General features: G+C 37.9%; 1 protein-coding gene across 6 annotated transcripts in view; it reads right to left on the bottom strand.

The window, feature by feature from the left end:
* RERE (arginine-glutamic acid dipeptide repeats) overlaps positions 1–18,812 on the bottom strand; it is a 420,402-nt gene that overhangs the window by 152,436 nt on the left and 249,154 nt on the right. For 5 of the 6 annotated variants that reach the window (XM_087446871.1, XM_087446872.1, XM_004425543.3 and 2 more), the window contains one exon: positions 12,611–12,715. The exons of the other annotated variant lie outside the window; for it this stretch is intronic. In XM_087446871.1, coding sequence (XP_087302997.1) covers positions 12,611–12,715 — 105 coding nt within the window. The remainder of the gene's footprint in view (positions 1–12,610; positions 12,716–18,812) is intronic. 6 annotated transcript variants of the gene reach the window in all.

Here is an 18,812-nt window from a genome sequence, read left to right as displayed (position 1 = left end):
GGAAAATTATTATGAAGTTCAATATCAGAGAAACTGGCAAATATTTGAATATAGACTATATGGTACTATACCATTGTCATCTCTCCTGATTTTGATAACCATACCATGGTATGTAAGACAATGTCCTTGTTCTTGGGAAATACACATTGAAATATTTAGGGGGAAAGAACCTTGATGTCTGCAATTAATTCCCAAATGATTCAGGAAAGCAAAATACTATAGAGAAAATAAGGAAGCAAAGATGGCAAATATAGAGAATACTATGGCAAAAATGGAGATAGTAAAGCAAATCTGTAATAAAGTTAAAAAGACAATTAGTATATAATATAAAATCAATAAAATAAAATAATAAAGCAAATATTACAAAATGTTAACAACTGGTGAATTGAGTGAAAGATGTATGAGAGTTCTAGGTACTAACTTCATAACTCTTCTTTACGTTATGTATATAAAATTCCAAACTGAAAATTTAAAAATATATAAAACAAAAAATACTTATACTAGCCTTTAATCATCAGTCCTCATGGAATCTGGAGAATGGACCACGCCAGTGGCAATGAGTGACCTGCCTGGCTACCTGCTTCCATACTACTCAGATCCCCTGAATCCACTTAATACCCAGCTCCAAAGTCAGTCCAACCTCAGAATATGAGATTAGTCCTCTTCCTCGTCAATAAAAATCAAGGAGCCCTGAAACCTAGTGGCTTGATAATTAAATAAGCCAATGTGCACCTTTAACCATAAAATCCAATTCTAGAAATGTGCTCTGTTTCCACTGACCAAGCCGTATCTTACACTGAGGACACCCTGGAACTCTACTCGGTATTTATGGGCCTCTAACACCTGGGCCTTGTTTTTTCCTCTGGTTGCCCTGAACACTAGACACCTCCTTACTGCTGCTGACTACCTGCCTAGACCTCACTCCTGCCACATTTCCCTAACCTGTTATCTGGCTGCCTGCAGGGATATGCATATACACCTTGCACACGGGGTGCCCTAGTGTTTCCTTCTATGGCGTATCGCTATGTCATCCCAGAAGTCCTGTGATCCCAAGTACATCTACATTGTCTCTGGATCCTAGACCTCCCTCTCTCCTCCAAGGAATGCCTATTGAACAACAGGTGAGGGATTAACACTTCTGAATAGATTAAAAGGGAGCTGAGCAGGTGAACTGAATATACTATACTAATTCTGGATAGTATACTGTACTGGATTCTTTCTAAAATTAAAAATGTTTATTATGGGCCGACCCCGTGGCTTAGAGGTTAAGTGCGCGCGCTCTGCTGCTGGCGGCCCGGGGTTCGGATCCCAGGCGTGCACCGACACACCGCTTGTCCAGCCATGCTGAGGCCACATCCCACATACAGCAACTAGAAGGATGTGCAGCTATGACATACAACTATCTACTGGGGCTTTGGGGGAGGAAAAAAAAAAAAATGTTTATTAAACAAAAACTATAATACTTATTTTTTAGTGAGTAGAAAATTTATGTTTATCAAAGGTACAGTAAGCTGCAGTATGGAAGTGTCCTAGGTTTTATTTTAAAGAGTTTACTACTTGCCAGAAATAGAAAAATGTCTAAAATGTTTTATTTACTAACAAGAAATTGTAAAGCAAAAACAGCAATGAAAACTTAATAGGAAACTCTAGGAAAAAAACACTTGTTGCAAAAAAGATATTCTCTTTGACTTTTTTTTTTTATAATTTTATTATTTTTTCCCCCAAAGCCCCAGTAGATAGTTGTATGTCATAGCTGCGCATCCTTCTAGTTGCTGTATGTGGGACGCCGCCTCAGCATGGCCAGAGAAGCAGTGCATCGGTGCGCATCCGGGGTCCGAACCCGGGCCGCCAGCAGCGGAGCGCGCAAACTTAACCGCTAAGCCACGGGGCCGGTCCATCTATTTGACTTTTAATTAGTACTAACTTCACACCAAGAGAAGGGAAGCTTTCAGAAATAGTTTAAATTTTATTTTCTAATTGTTCCTAGTATATGGAAATAGAATGGAGTTTTATATATATTGATGTTACATCCAGCAAGCATAATGATTTATCTTATCAGTTCTAACAATTTGTTCACATTTTCTCAGATTTTCTATGGTAAAAATTATTACATCGTACTAATAAAGGTTCATTTCTTCATTCCCAATTCTCACATATTTTCTTTTCCATGTCTTAAGGGACAGGGGAATCCTTATATTGTTTCTGATTTTAGAGAGAATACTTCCAACACTCTGCCCTTAAGTATGGCACTTGCTGTAGGTTTTTGGTAAGCATTCTTGTCAGAATAAGGAAGTTTCATTCTACAGCTAATTTGCTACGAGTTTTCCCCCCAATACTGAATAAGTGTGGAATTTTATCAAGTACTTTTTCTACATCAAGATGATTGTATATTTTTTCTTCTTCAATATGTTCAAGTGATAAAATATGTTAACATTTAAATTATTATTAAACCATTCTTACACCCTATGAACAACGTGGACAAGTATATTTTTAATGCTTTAACAGACTCCATTTTCTAATATTTTATTTAAACGTTTTACATGCATGTTCTTAAGACTGACCTATAAATTTTACTTTTTATCTGGTTTTGGTATAAAGGTTTTACTGGCCTCTTAAACTGACTCAGGGAACTTACATCATCTTTCTCTCTTCTCTGGAACACAGGTAGAATTCACCTGTAAAGTGTGAGTCTAATTTTTTTTTCTTTTTGGTCTATTGAGAAGAAAAGGAGTGCCCTGCACAAATTATGAAAACTGGCTTTAAAGAAAGAAGGCATGCATTTTTACCCACTTCCTCTTTGGCTACCATTCCACTGTCACCTTAAGCACAAGGTAGCAGCTGAAATTAAGGACAGCAGAGGGTGGGTCCCTGATGGTAGTGGAGCCCCAGACCAGCCTAGGATTGTTTCCCTTCAAACTTTGCTTCCATGTGAGAGAAGTAAAATTCTATTTTGTTAGAGTCCATTTTTTAGAGAAGTAAAAGTCTATTTTATCTATTAAGTCTGTCGTATAGTCTCTTTCTTTGTTTTTTTTTTAATTTTTTTTTATTTATTTTTTCCCCCAAAGCCCCAGTAGATAGTTGTATGTCATAGCTGCACATCCTTCTAGTTGCTGTATGTGGGACGCGGCCTCAGCATGGCCGGACAAGCGGTGCGTCAGTGCGCGCCCGGGATCTGAACCCGGGCCGCCAGCAGCGGAGCGCACGCACTTAACCACTAAGCCACGGGGCCGGCTCTATAGTCTCTTTCTGATAGCTCTAGTTTTGAAGATCTTAGGTGTGTTTCTCATCTGTTATTTTATCTGACTCGAGTTAATGGCAACATTTTGTAACTTGTGACAGCAAGCTCAGCATTCAAAGATACTTTATCTGTAGACATCCTATAGGTTCTTGAAAGAGGGCGTGACCATCCAAAAAAATTTTTACATATACTTCTGTCAGGTGTCCTGGGTGGCTCACTGGCACAAGACCTCTTTTTATATTATCTTCTCATCCTGGAGTTCTCATATTTTTCAAGCGTGTAAATTCAAGCCCCAACTGTCATGGGGGCAAGGCCCAAAGTTATGAACTAAAAGGAGAATTCTCGGGGGCCGGCCTGGTGGCGTAGCAGTTAAGTTCACGCGCTCCACTTCAGCGGCCCGGGGTTCACCAGTTCAGATCCTGGGTGCGGACCTACTCACTGCTCATCAAGCCATGCTGAGGCCGCATCCCACATAGAGCAACTAGAAGGATGTACAACTATGACATACAACTATCTACTGGGCCTTTGGGGAGAAAAAAGGAGAAAAGGAGGCAGATTGGCAACAGATATTAGCTCAGGGCCAATCTTCCTCAAAACAATAAAATAATAAAAAATAAAAATAAAAAAAGGAGAATTCTCCCTGTATTCTTCCTCTTCTCTTTTGGGTCCAGAGTCCCAATCCCAAACAGGTTTCCCTGTCACTTCCCTCTGTAGTTCCAGATATGTTACCTAGTTCATCCTTTCACCAAAAGAATAGACCTTTGATGGACCTAACTTTGTACGGTGCTCTCAGTTCCAACTCCCCAACTCCTTGAGATCAAGGCCTCATCTCCTGTACCTGCTGGGTGTTAAAACCAAAGGCCGCCAGCAGCGGAGCATGCGCACCTAACTGCTAAGCCACGGGGCCAGCCACCTACAAATATTTTTATAAACGTTTAATGACAAGGTATTATGTTCATAATACAAGATGGACTAATAAAGGAATGCATGATTATATGTATATTATGTATAAACGATATTTTATTTATTTATTTTGTGTGTGTGTGAAGAAGATCAGCCCTGAGCTAACACTCATGCCAATCCTCCTCTTTTTTGCTGAGGAAGACCAGCCCTGAGCTAACATCTATTGCCAGTCCTCCTCCTTTTTTTCCCCTTTTTCTCCCCAAAGCCCCTGTAGATAGTTGTATGTGGTAGCTGCACATCCTTCTAGTTGCTGTATGTGGGACGCCGCCTCAGCATGGCCGGAGAAGTGGTGCGTTGGTGCGCACCCGGGATCCGAACCTGGGTCGCCAGTAGTGGAGTCCGCGCCCTCCACCGCTAAGCCACAGGGCCGGCCCCCACAATATTTTAATTATAAACTTAATACATACTCATACACCTATACATGCCCACACAGATGTATATTCAAAGAAAAACACAAATATAGGTTATAGAATTATGTATCATTTCAGTTTGCTTCATTAACTTCTGTATTTCTCAAGTTATTTTCTAGTGAGCGCATGTCGTTTTCTTCATTAGAAAAACTAGAACTTATTTTCCAATACAGCCCAAAGAAAATTAAGTTGTATATCAATCAATCTATGATGACATTACGGAAGTTAAGAGCACAAGCTATGGAGTCAAAGAGGCTTCGGATTTCCTGTTTACGACCTGTATGCCCTAGGTGGTTATTTAATACAATATCAATTTCCTCATTTATAAGATAAAGATAACACCAAACTCACTGAGCTTTTACGGGAATTAAATAAATTAAATGACCGAGCACAGAGTAAGCATTCACTACACAGTAGTAGTTGTTATCCCAAGCACGCTGAACAGACGATGTTACAAATTTGATTCCCTGAGGTCACAGTAAGAAATATCAAATGCTAAATCTACTACAGATACAACTCAAGATGTCAAAACCCATCCATGTGTAGGAGAGAGCAGAGTCAGTGATAGGAAATTGAAAGTAAAGATATGAAGGATAATGAAACAAGATTTCTCACTGTTAAGGATGAGAATCATAAATATGGAAAAGTGGAAAAAAGTAGCAGGAACCCTGTGGTATTGGTTTAGAACTGGAGAATTTGGTATGAACTCACAGATACACAACACAGATAAAGAAATACAGAAGTACAAATGTGTATCCTCTCTCTCACACACACACTCACACACACACTCACTCACTCAGAAAGTCTGAGAGCAGTGATACAAAGTAATGAGCACATGTAGCACCAGATCTTGGTTTCTAAGTATCATTCTCCAAAATCTAGAACAATGTGACCTCAAAATGAATGCTGACAATAACAGATTATAAACAACTGAATAAAATAGGAAGCCATTAGTCCTGATACAAATAAATGAATAAATTGAAAGTTTGATGAAAAAGAGGATATCAACATAGTTGCAAAGCAACCTCCCACAAAATGGTCTTTAATCATAAAAGGAAAAAGAGAAATTTTACAATTGCAAAGCCTGGTAGACACCACCTTATTCAACTGAGAAAAGTGAACATTACCAGCAGTGGGACAAACTAGAATTGCGTACCACCCGATAGGATGCAGGAAAAAAAAAAAAAAAAACTTGATTTCTGTGCTATCCCTGTCAAAGATACAAGACCAAAATCTAATAATAAGGAAATATCACAAATGCAAACTGAGGGACAGTCTACAAAATAATTTGCCTATAATCTTCAAAAGTTCCAAACTCATGAAGTGAAGGAAAGACTGAGAACTTGCTCCAGATTGAAGGAGACTAAACAGACATGACAACTAAATCCATGATGCTGAACTGGATCCTTTTGCTAAAAAGGTCTTTACTGGGAAAACTGATAAAATTTGAGTGGAGTCTGAGAATTCTATGGTAATAATATTTCATTGTTAATTTCCTGATTTTGAGGACTATACCATCGTTATGTAAGAAAATGCCCTTGTTCATAGGAAATACATCAAGTATTAGAGTGTGATATAGCCTCATAGTGACAACATATTTCAAATGGTTCAGTTAAGAAAAGGTCTTCTACTGTACTTGCAACTGTTCTATAAGGTTGAAATTGTTTAAAACAAAGTAAAATAAAATGAATTATGCAAGTAAAACACTCAGAGCAGTGCTGGGCAGGTAGTGCTCACTAACTGTAGCAATTATTAGTAACATTATTGCTGTTGTCTCAGGCAGAGATTAAATATAATTTCTTGCAAGTACCTTGGTTTATAATTGCTACTAAAAGTAATGATAAATATCCTTAAGCCTCAATCCAGTCATGCGCTGCATAAGGATGTTAGAGTCAACGACAGACCCCATATATAACAGTGGTCCCATAAGATTGGTACCATACAGCTCAGGTGTGTAGTAGGCAGTCACATTCAGGTTAACTCTATAATGTTCACACAACGACAAATCTCCTAACAACGCATTTCTCAGAACGTATTCCTTTCATTAAGCGACACATGACTGCACTGCTAAAAAAACTCCTTCACAGAAGAAGAAAAGCAGAGAGGGCCCAGGTGATCACAGGTGATCACGAACATTCTCTCCTAGGAGATAGGAGAAGATCAGATCTGAGCCCTCAACTTGTTTTCTACCCAATTAGCAAGAGAAGACTTATTATGTTCAAGAAGCAAAGGACCAAGAATATAATTGCTGCAGGCCAAGCCTCTGAAGAGACCACTGACGATTTTATAAGACACCATTAGAGAAAAAGAGAGAACAGTGAGCATCAATACAAAATGCTACATTTTAAATAATGTTTTCTTCACCATCCCTAAATGCACTTTAGGGACCTAAAGAACTCTAATTTAGCAAGGAGAAACAAATGAATTGGTCCCTGGGAAAAGTCATGCTTAATAATTTAAAGATAAAGGCACCTCCTCTCAAATGGTCACTATCAAATCTTTTGTTCTTACTGGGACTCCATTCACCATTACTTCCGTCCCCTCCCAACTCACTGGCCTGAGGCAGAAAGGTAAGGAAAATTTTTCCAAGGAATGAAAGGTATACACCCAGAAAGGGTCAGAAAGTACAGTAAAAAAGGCATTGGCCAATAGGCTGAACCTGCTGAGGTGGGGGTATGGGAAGATAGGAAAAAGGACAACTAAAAATTCAATAAAACCTACAGGCTTGATAGGGGATAAACTCATTTGCTATAAAAAGCTCAAATCTACTTTTCACAATAAATTTTTTTTCAATTTTGGTTCTCTCAGATTTTTCACTGAAATATTCTGACTGTAGAAATGTATTATTTCACGTTAATACCACTTACTTATTCGTTGTAATTGTTGGGTCAGTTTCATTAGGGTCAATGAAGAAACTTATCTTACATTTTTAGCAACTGTTATATATTTTCTAAGAATTTTACAATCAATATTCCAAGCAGAGTCAAGAATCCCCAGTGTTCAGACTTCCACATGGCAGCACAATCCACCAGAGGTGGTTAATGGTCTACCTGGTAAAATCAAGACATCTTGGGAAGTAGTTTATGTTTTGCTTTTGGATTTAACATTTTACAAGGTTTTAAAAAAAAAAAAACAATTTGATATTTTTCAACCTTTTCCTCAAAAGAAAATTTATAATTATTTTTACAATTCCCAAGAAACAAAAAAAACCCTGACAGTTTACAAAAGCTACCTGTAGGGTAGCTTTTGCCATCCCCATTTTATTGAGGTGGAAACAGTCCAAGAAATACAAGCCTTACTCATGGACACAAAGATGAAGTGGCAGCCCAGGATCAGAACCCAGGCTGCCTGGCTCCAAGAGGAGAGATCTTTCCAGGTTGTCAGTCTTAACAAAAGGATCAAGCAGTCAGATTAAAATGGCAATGCATACTGGACAAATGAAAAAGCAACTAAGGACAGTAAAGGGATGAATGTAACCAAGTTGCCATGCTCCTTTCTATTTATAAGCTAAACCAACCTACTTTAGTTCAACCAAGGATATTGGTGTTTTGGTCAGATGTATATAAGGTCTAACTGGCTTTATGACTAAGACCTCTGAGCTGAAATTTACTGACTTCATTAACTTTCTAACCAGATGTTGGATCAGACCCTTCAAACAAAATGAGAACATAATGAGTTCTCATTTTGCAGAGTATGTTGCAGAGTACGCTGACTGCAGAAGTAAATTTGGGATGAATCTTGTTCATATAGCAAAAGTGAACACTCCCTGAGTACAGAAATGCCAAAACAAACTCCAAAAGCAAAGCCCAATTACCTAACGCTTCAAGTTTAGGCCAGCATTAGATTCAAGCCTCTTCATTCGTCAGCTTCTTATAGCTTGTATCCTACGTGAAGCTAGAAGCATCTGCCCCCAAATTTTTTGCCCAATTAAATTCTGTTCCTTACATGTCATGGCTAGCAAGAATACAATGTCACAATCCCTTAGCTAAGACCCTTAAGGTCAGAGAATTTTCAGAATTCAGAACTTTATGGATTCAGAAAGGTACTATAGTAAATATACTATATTTTTGCAATACCCAGCAGTGTTTGAGCAATAACCCCTATTCTATCAAACTGGTACTTTTGCAGTACAAGTTGTGCGAATTCACACAAAGAGAACTAAATTAAGAATACACACAGCCTCACATCAGTTTGGGTCAAGTGTGACCATCAAATGCGTTTCAGCACCAAGCTTAGTGTAAATTCTTTTGATTTTCAGAGCTTTCGGATTTCAGAATTGAAGATGAGAGATTACAGATCTGTATTATTGTGGATACGTTGTTAGTATTAATGATCAGTACTCTGGGTAGAAAAAAATTAGTGAAATATAAATTTATACCTAATAACCATAGTAATTCCATGCCAATTACTAAGAAATCCAATCTCCCCAAATTTTAAAGGCAAGGAACCAAAGAGTATAGAAAAGTCTGCTTCCACTATCATACCTGTGTTCAATAAAGTAATACCATCAAAACCAAAAAGTTCTGGAGAACCAGATCACTGACAAGACACAACATTCAGAAATATAATAACCAGGTTAGAGGGAAAATAAAAAGGTAGCCAAACACTGGGTTTTTTTAAAAAAGGACCGATGCAATAAATGTGACTAAAAATTCCAACCTCTCATGTGGAGAAATGGGAACCCTCAAACACAGCTGGTGGGACTGCAAACTGGTGCAGCCTCTATAGAAAACGGTACAGAGATTCCTCAAAAAATTAAAAACAGAAATACCCTATGATCCAGCTATCCCACTACTGGGAATCTATCCAACGAATCTGAAATCAACAATCCAAAGAGGCTTATGCACCCCTATGTTCATTGCAGCATTATTCACTATAGCCAAGAAGTGGAAGCAACCCAAGTATCCTTTGACTGATGATTGGATCAAGAAGATGTGGTATACATATACAATGGAGTACTACTCAGCCATAAAAAAAGACAAAATCGTCCCATTTGCAACAACATGGATGAACCTGGAGGGTATTATGTTAAGTGAGATAAGCCAGAAAGAGAAAGACGAACACCATATGATCTCACTCATATGTGGAATATAAACCAACACATGGACAGAGAAAACTAGTGTGGTTACCAGGGGCAATGGGGGTCGGGGGTGGGCACAAGGGATGAAGGGAGTCACGTATATGGTGACTGACAAACAATAATGTACAACCAAAACTTCACAATGTTATAAACTATTAAGACATCAATAAAAAAAAAAAATTCCAACCTCTCAGTGCTGGGTAATATGCTAAATAAGTTAAGGAAAATTACATAAATCAACTTTTAACTACTATCAGAAAATCTGCTATGAGAAATAAATAAATCCACCTTAAGCTTCAGTTTCAACTACTCACTTAAAGTTCCTGCATTATTTAAGGAGAGGAGAAAGTCATGAAAGTTTCTAGTCACAGAATCACCATTCTTTAACTTCCAGTGGTCTTAGCGATATATGCACTATCTTACGGGATTACTACAACAGTTTGGCATTTCCTCTCCAAATGACTCAGGGCACTAAGAGTCAGCATACAGCACCATGCAGCCACGACTACATGCTAGTCCCCCTCATTCAAACGGAGAGAACTACACCAGAAACCAGCTCATCACACAGCCCCATCTCCCACAAACCTGAAACAAAGATAGAAACAGAGGTAAACTCTGCAAAGGTATGTACTCTGAGCATTCTAAGGATTGGGGTGTGAATAAGCCAAGTGGAGGAAACACTGTTTTTCTATACTCTGAAAAGTCACACACTGTTTTGATAATTTGAGCAGCTGTGGGAACTGTACACCCAACTCCAAACTTCAGAAATATAAAGTGGTGTCCACGGTGAAACCAGTGAGCTAGGGCAGGAAGCCACACTGGCTCCACTGCTGCAAACTGTTACACTCACTTTGTGAGAAGTTTGAGATCTGCCACAAACTTTACTTGAAGTAGACGCTCAAATGTTTGTTCCCTTCAATTCATCCAATACCCCTCAAGCACTTACAATACACCAAGCACAAGCTGGACATGGGAACACAAAGCACAGAAATGAACAAATGGTAACTAGGAAGGTCACAGCATTACAAGAAGTGATTCAGGATGCAGATCCTATAAACACACTGGTATAGGCACCTCTTTGTGTTGCTTTTTCAGGTGAGAGACAACATCCTTTTGTTGCATACCTAACCCAAATTTTAAAACAAAACTGATGGGACGTATCATTCTGAATGACTGGCAGCAACACACAATGAAAAATGAGACAGGAAATTGTGAGTCTCTAGCTTACATAGGTAAGTTATATATCACTCTTAATAAGCATTTAGCAAAAACAGATGCATAACCAAAACTAGTAAAACCTAAATTTGGTTGATTGTTATGAACTCAAGAGCTAAATATTTGAAACACAAAAGCTATCTGGTCAATTTGCTAATACAATCTAACTTGTGCAACATGACAACTATTTATAAAATAGTTTAACAAACATGGCATCACTGAAATAACAGACTCTTCTAACTAGACAGACATTCAAGCTCAAGTGTTCTACTGTTCACCTGGGCAACAGGAAGATATGAGCACGCAGTCAATAAATGTATACGTGAAATAAACATTTCAAAATGTAAGATGCTTTTGAAATATTACCATCCATCAGCTTGTCACTGGAACAGGGCATACTTTCGAAAAGAAAAATAAAAGCTCAAATTCACTGTTTTCTAAAGAAAAAAAGGTGACCATTACACTATTACTCCTATTATTGTTGTCTAGTATATATATATATAGAGAGAGAGATACTAACAGATATGCCCCAATAGAGCTTTATGCAGCCTCTTACAACCACAACAAAAAATATGTTGCCTTTTGTTGACTGTCTAAACAGCAACATTCTAAATTTTACATATATTTTCTCAGTATCCTCTAGGAAAAGATTTTCACTAAAACAATATCCATCTTGCAATTACACTTAATGTAGTTCTTCCACTAACTTCCTTGAGCCAAGTATCTTTTATTTCTATCTAAATTCTTATATTTGTAGATTATGCCTTGTGTGTCCCAAGCATAGACTACTTGATCACCTGCTAACATTTTTTAAAATTTTATTTATTTATTTTTTCCCCCAAAGCCCCAGTAGATAGTTGTATGTCATAGTTGCACATCCTTCTAGCTGCTGCATGTGGGAAGCAGCCTCAGCATGGCCAGAGAAGCGGGTGCGCCGGCGCGTGCCCAGGATCCGAACCCGGGCCGCCAGCAGAAGCGCGCGCACTTAACCGCCAAGCCACGGGGCCGGCCCTAACATTTTTTAAATCTCTAATAAAACATGTAGTCACATGATTGATACAGGATAAATATGAATGCATGTACTCTTACAGAAGTTCTTCCATGTGCTAAGTTAAACTATGTACAGACATGAACAAAGAATTCTGTCTGTTAAATTATTTTGACTCTTTGCTCTCCATTTAAAAAATAATAAGTCTACCTGTTACATAGATCTTACGAAGATGGTTGAGAACTGGATGTCCCCATCTCATACCAGTGGTCTTACTAAAGATATACTTCAGTGAATGTTCCAGGGGTTTTATTAAGTGAACAAAACAAATGACTAACCAACGAACTTTCCATAATGTCCTAGTGTTTTCAATATGGTATCATGGAAGGCTTGACAGAATGTACATTAAGGTAATAATCTGCCAATTCAAAAGTTCAAAACACAGATCAACTAAACATATGGCTTTATCCTGCCCTCTATAAACCCAAATTTTCTCATTTTTCCTTTTCTTAAAAAAATAAAGTACAAACAATAAGATGCTTTAGACACCAAAGACATTAATTACAACACCTTCTAAAGAGATTTACTATAGGATTTTGAAGTCGTTTTCTAAAATCTTCTTAGTATATGCCCAGATGTGTAAACACATACACACACACACACACACGTGAGAAAGGCAAAAGTTCTCACTGAGTGGGCCCACATGACTCACTTACCTTGTCTCAGGGTTGTAGCCTAATATGTAGAAAAATGAATCCACTCGGGCTTTAAACTCTCTAGCAGCAAATATGTCAGAAAAATGGGAAATGTTACACTTCCCTCTGAAAACAAACAAACAAACAAAAATACATTAGTAATACCCTCAATTGCTTTGCAAACCAAAATATAACTGGAGGGGCAAGGGTGGGGAAAGATATAACTAAATCCATATTACTCTAATAACATGTAGAATATAGCTACAAACTCCATAATTGTCTATTCAGAAAATTGGGAGTTTCGAAAAGAAGAAAATGTCCAATATTATATGTTTTTGTTTCATGACTGCTTCAACCTACAACTTTACAACTTAACTGCTTTCATCTCAGCATTTTAGTTATAGAAAAAAATTAATTAAACCACAAAGATAAATTGAGGGTAGAATTGTGATGCAAGGATATTAAACTAGAAATGACAGGAAAAATTCAAACCACAGTTAAATTATTTTATGAAAAAAATCCATCTAAAGCCTTTCTAAATAAATCATCAAAGCAAAATGGGCCTTTTCTTCCTGCTACCTTATGATAGGCAGAATGTGTAACCGTTGAATATTTTTCTTCTCTTTTAACATGAAAGAAATAAACTGACTTGGGAATGAAAACCAAGAGAAACTTTAACTCTTTAAATATATAGATGGGCTCTAATATACAAACAAGCACTTCCCAAATTTTCAGGCAACATTAAATAACTGTAAGTTGCAAAACACTTTCCCATGGATATATTGCAATAAAGAGCAGTAAGCTTTCCAGGCTCCTCTACCAACAAAAGTTAAACCACAATATAGCTGAAAACTCTACAATACTACAGAACTCCTTAAGCCGTTTTCCATGCACCAAATGTAAATGTCAGAAACACCTTCCTGCTACACACACACACACACACACACACACACGTGTTGGGAGAATTTCAAGGGTTCCCAAAGAGGCAGGGAGGTTTTAAGAACTCCAGCTCCCTCAGGGGTCACAGAAGGTAACTTTAACATCTAGTGGAAGCCAACAGCTGCGATTAGAGTAGATGGAATTGGAGGATTGAAAGCACATCAATGTAGGATGCTTCCAGAGATGCGCCCTCCCACAGCTTTAACAAGCATTCCATTCCTATAATGACTCCATGAGCTGGCACTTAACAACATACACCCCAGCTAATGGCCAAGGTGTTAATGAAAGAAACTGGCTGAGGGATATCAACATAGGGATGGACACTCATTCACTTCCTACCAAGAAATTAAAAAGCAATGTCCTCCCTTCCCACAGGTGGTATGGGAAGTAACCTTTAAGTAACCATGACCAAAGCCTCAGCAATAGGCAAAAGCTAAGATGGGCTCAGACAATCTCCATTTTTAAAACTAAACAAAAATGCTATTGATTTATTAAAGTTCCATTGAGAACTATTGATTAGAAGATTATGCAGGGCTACTGGGCGCTTGAAATGTGGCTGGTTCAACTGAAGAGAACTGGATTTTAAATTTCACTTAATCTTAATTAATGTAAATGTAAACAGCCACATGTGGCTAATGGCTACCAGACTGAACACCACAAATTTATATAACATTTCCATCATCGCAGAAAGTTCTATTTGAAGCACTATTTGTAGGTAATAAGATACAATTAAAGAAAAATATGGACTATGTATCAACTTTCCAGGCCCAGGACCTATCCCTCCAGTATTCAGCTGGAATTAAAATGAGCTTCTGGAAAAGAAAAAGCAGGTAAGATCACTGAACAATGCACTCACCCTGCAACTAACTATCCATCTATCTTAAGTGATTTAGTCCCTGACGCCTAGAGGAAATAGGTCAGTTCTTTTATCAGTTAAATAGGGATAAGAATACCTATTATACTTATCTCATAAAAATATTAAGAACATCAAATAAGTCTACGAAACTTTGTATATTATTCAGTGCTATGTAAAATAAGCTATTTCCATCACTGTCCATTACGAAAGAAAAGTGATTCTTCTTTTATCATTCTTGGTTATGACTCAAATTTAAGTTTACCCTCAAACTTGAATAATTTATTATGTATTAATTAAAGGTATAGAAACCCTACCAACCCACAATTCTAAGCACAGGCACTGAAAGTCAGATATGTTTAGGACACGGCTTCTCAATCGCAGCACTATTCCCATTTTGAACTGAATAATTCTTTGCTGTCAGTGGCTACGCTGGATTTAGCAGCATCCCTGGCCTCTAGCCCATAGCACCCACGCACACATCATTTTGACAATCAACAATATCTAAAGACATTGCCAAATATTCCCTCGGAAGGGCAACACAACTGGTTTAGGGAAAGCCAAAAGCAGTAAGAATAGAAGCATATCATCTGATAAATGACTATGAAACTGTAATAAATGGGATTTTACCTGCCACTGTGTCCTCCATTTACTTCCTGTTTGATTATATGAAGGGTATTGATTTTTGTATGTTAATTTTATATCCTGCTACTAGACTGAATTTTTTATTTGATTTTAATCATTGATTCTCTGAGGTTTTCCAGATATGCTGTTATTTGCAAATAAACATAGTTTTACTTCTTCTTTACCTTCTTAAGCCTCTAATTGCATTGAACCTCTAATACAACGTGAAAGTAGTGGAAATAGTGGAAGAAGGCATCCTTGCCTTCTTCCTGAACTCAGTAGAAATGTTTCTTGGGTGTTCCCATTAAATATGACACTAACTTTAGAAATAATCATATGATAATCATAGCTTTGGAGATATGGTTTTTTCCTTATACTTATTAACATGGTATACGATATTAACAGAGTCTCTTAATAGTGAACCTATCTTGCCTCCCTGGAACAAACTCCAGTTGGTCATAATGTATTTGTGTGTGTGTGTGTGTGTATATGTGTGTGTGTGTGTGTGTGTGAGAGGAAGATCAGCCCCGAGCTAACATCCGCCAATCCTCCTCTTTTTGCTGAGGAAGACTGGATCTGGGCTAACATCCATGCCCATCTTCCTCCACTTTATATGGGACACGGCTACAGCATGGCCTGACAAGCGGTGCGTCAGTGCGTGCCCGGGATCCGAACTGGCGAACCCCGGGCCACCGCAGCGGAGCGCGCGCACTTAACCGCTTGTGCCACTAGGCTGGTCCCCCATAATGTATTTTTTAATGAGATATCAGAATTTTTTTAAAAAGAATTGATTAATTAGATCTAATGCTTTTCTCCTCATTAATTTCTGTTATTATCTTTATAATTTCCTTCTTTGTACTTTGTGGTTGTTATTCATAACAGCTTTATTCATATTAGCCTAGTAACAACTCAAATGTTCATCAATAAGGAAATAGGTAAACAAATCACTGTATATTTGTACAATGAAATACTACACAACAATACAAAGGAAAGAGCTACTGATACACAGTACATCATGGAAAAATCTCAAAAATTAAATATTGAGTAAAAGAAGCCAGACACAAAAAAGGGACATACTTATGACTCCATTTATATGAAATTCTACAACAAGCAAAAGTAATTTATGGTGAGAGAAATGAGAACAGCAGTTGCTTCTGGGTGGGAAGTTTTGAAAGGAAAGTAGCTTAGGGGAACTTTCTGGGATGATGGGAATATTCCATGCCTTGTTTAGGGTGAAACAAGTTTATCAAAATTTATGAAAATGTAAACTTAAAATCTGCATTTTACTGCATATTAGAAAAAAGTATTGGGGGAAAATAAAACAAGAGTCATTAGCATGTAGCTGTGGCTGTTTACAGTTGCTGTTCGTTCCAAGGTAATGAGCTCCCCTGCACTGAGTCCTGAGTACTGAGCAGAGCTGAAGATAGGGAGGACAAGAGCAGGTCAACTCTGTGGTTAACTCTGACTGGCTGGCATCCACTTTGAAATATTTTTCACATCACCTCTTGCTGAAGAGTAGTGCTTACATCTAAACATGTGTGTATATGTGTGAGTATCATTTTAAGCATTCAATATTTTTTCCCCAGAGCCCTCCTTTCATTATGCGCTCTCTCAAAAGCAGTACATTATTTGACAGTGTTTGTGGAATGGAGGAGACGAGATTAAGAGAAAATTGCCATCACTCCTACCTTGCTGAAATATCTGGTTTCAGAGCCTCATAAGGTCCTGTATACCCCACTTCTAACATGATGCTTCACTGTTAACAGAAATATGACTAAAGACAGGGAAGCCCCATGTCGTAGGGTCCTTTCATTTATCAGTAACAAAGCCTTCCTTGAAAAGACTCATTTCAGTAGCCCTTCGGTTTGGTGCCCCACACAGCCACACTCGGCACTGCATCATTTGAAGAGTCCTCTGGCTAGTGGGAGGAGGCTATTTGAAGGAGATGAAGGAGAGAGAAGAGAATCTCCTCGTGCAAGGAGAGAATACAAACGGAAACTGTAGCCCAGAAATTCACTCCCTTAAAACTATTCATAACTGGAAAAGTCTTTGTATATCCCCAGGCATATGCAAACCTCGGAGAAACTCGTGAAAAGGTTCACGAGCATGTACGGAATGCTTATAGTAGCATGTTTATTTACAGCTATTATTATCACTCTTTGCCAAAAATGAAGGGGGAAAAAAGATTTTGAGACAGAATGAGTATCTTGTCTATTGTAAGACATCTGATTAATGACAGGTATAGGATTTTTTTTTTTTAAGTTTCTTTTCTGTTTCTCTTGCCTTCCCATGGGTTATCTGAACATTTTTGAGGATTCCATATTGATTTACTTAGAACTACCATATGATCCAGCTATTCCACTGTTGGGTATTTATCCAAAGAACTTGAAAACACCAATTTGCAAAGGTACATGCACCCCTGTGTTCATTGCAGCCTTATTCACGATAGCCAAGACTTGGAAGCAACCTAAGTGCCCATCAAGGGACGAATGGATAAAGAAGCTGTGGTATATATACACAATGGAATACTACTCAGCCATAAGAAACGACGAAACCCAGCCATTTGTGACAACATGGATGGACACTGAGGGTATAATGAAAAGTGAAATAAGTCAGAGGGAGAAGGTCAAATACCGTATGATTTCCTTCATTAAGTAGTAGATAATAACAACAATAAACAAACACATAGGGACAGAGATTGGATTGGTGGTTACCAGAGGGGAAGGGGGGAGGGAGGAGGGTGAAAGGGATAATTCGGTACATGTGTGTGGTGATGGGTTGTAATTAGTATTTTGGTGGTGAACATGATGTAGTCCATGCAGAAATAGAAGTACAATGATGTACACCTGAAATTTTTACAATGTTATAAACCAATGTTACTGCCATATTGATTTACTTGTAGTGGTTTTGGTTTTTTTTGGTTTTGTCTTTTGTGAGGAAGATTAGCCCGGAGTTAACATACGATGACAATCCTCCTCCTTTTGCTGAGGAAGACTGGCCCTGGGCTAACATCCGTGCCTATCTTCCTCTACTTTATATGGGACGCTGCCACAGCATGGCTTGACAAGCAATGCATCGGTGCGTGCACAGGATCCGAACCTTCGAATCCCACGCAGCGGAAGCAGTGCGCGCGCACTTAACCGCTACGCTACTGGGTGCCACTGGGCCAGCCCCTATTTGTAGTGTTTTAAGTGCATCTCTCTGTGTGGGTTTCTCTGTGGTTGCTCTTAAGTATAACAATATACAACATTATTTCCACTTAAGTCCTTTTGCCTCTCCACTTTTTAAACATAATTGTCTTAAGTATCTCCTCTATACATTGAGCACAATATCAGTGCATTCTTTTGATTTATTTGTTCTTTTTATCACTTAAGCTGCAAATTTAATTTATATAATTTTATTTTTTCATTTAAATTGACATGTTTAGTATAACTGGTTTTCCTCTGATCATGAATGAATGCCATAAATTCTGGTATATAGTATTTTTACCATCATTGTAAAAAATTTCTTTAATTTCAGTTTGTATTTCCCCTTCTACCCAGGAGTTGTTTAATAGGAAGTTTTAAATTTCCAGGTGAAAGAGCCTTTCTGTTCTTTGTTTCTGTTTGTAAACTATAGTTTTATTGCATTTTCATCAGATAGATGTTTTCTTTATGATCTAATATATGATCATTTTTGAGACTATGCCAAGGCACATAAGAAGAATATATATTCTCTACTATCAGGGTATAGAGTTCAATATATGTCTGTAAGATTAAAGGCAAAGGAATAAATGTAACAAGAATGAGAAAATCTATATGAGGAAAA

Source organism: Ceratotherium simum, chromosome 22, assembly GCF_057802395.1.
Source record: "Ceratotherium simum simum isolate JZ-2026a chromosome 22, ASM5780239v1, whole genome shotgun sequence".
NCBI lineage: Eukaryota > Metazoa > Chordata > Mammalia > Perissodactyla > Rhinocerotidae > Ceratotherium > Ceratotherium simum.
This window is presented reverse-complemented; position numbering and strand designations above follow the sequence as displayed.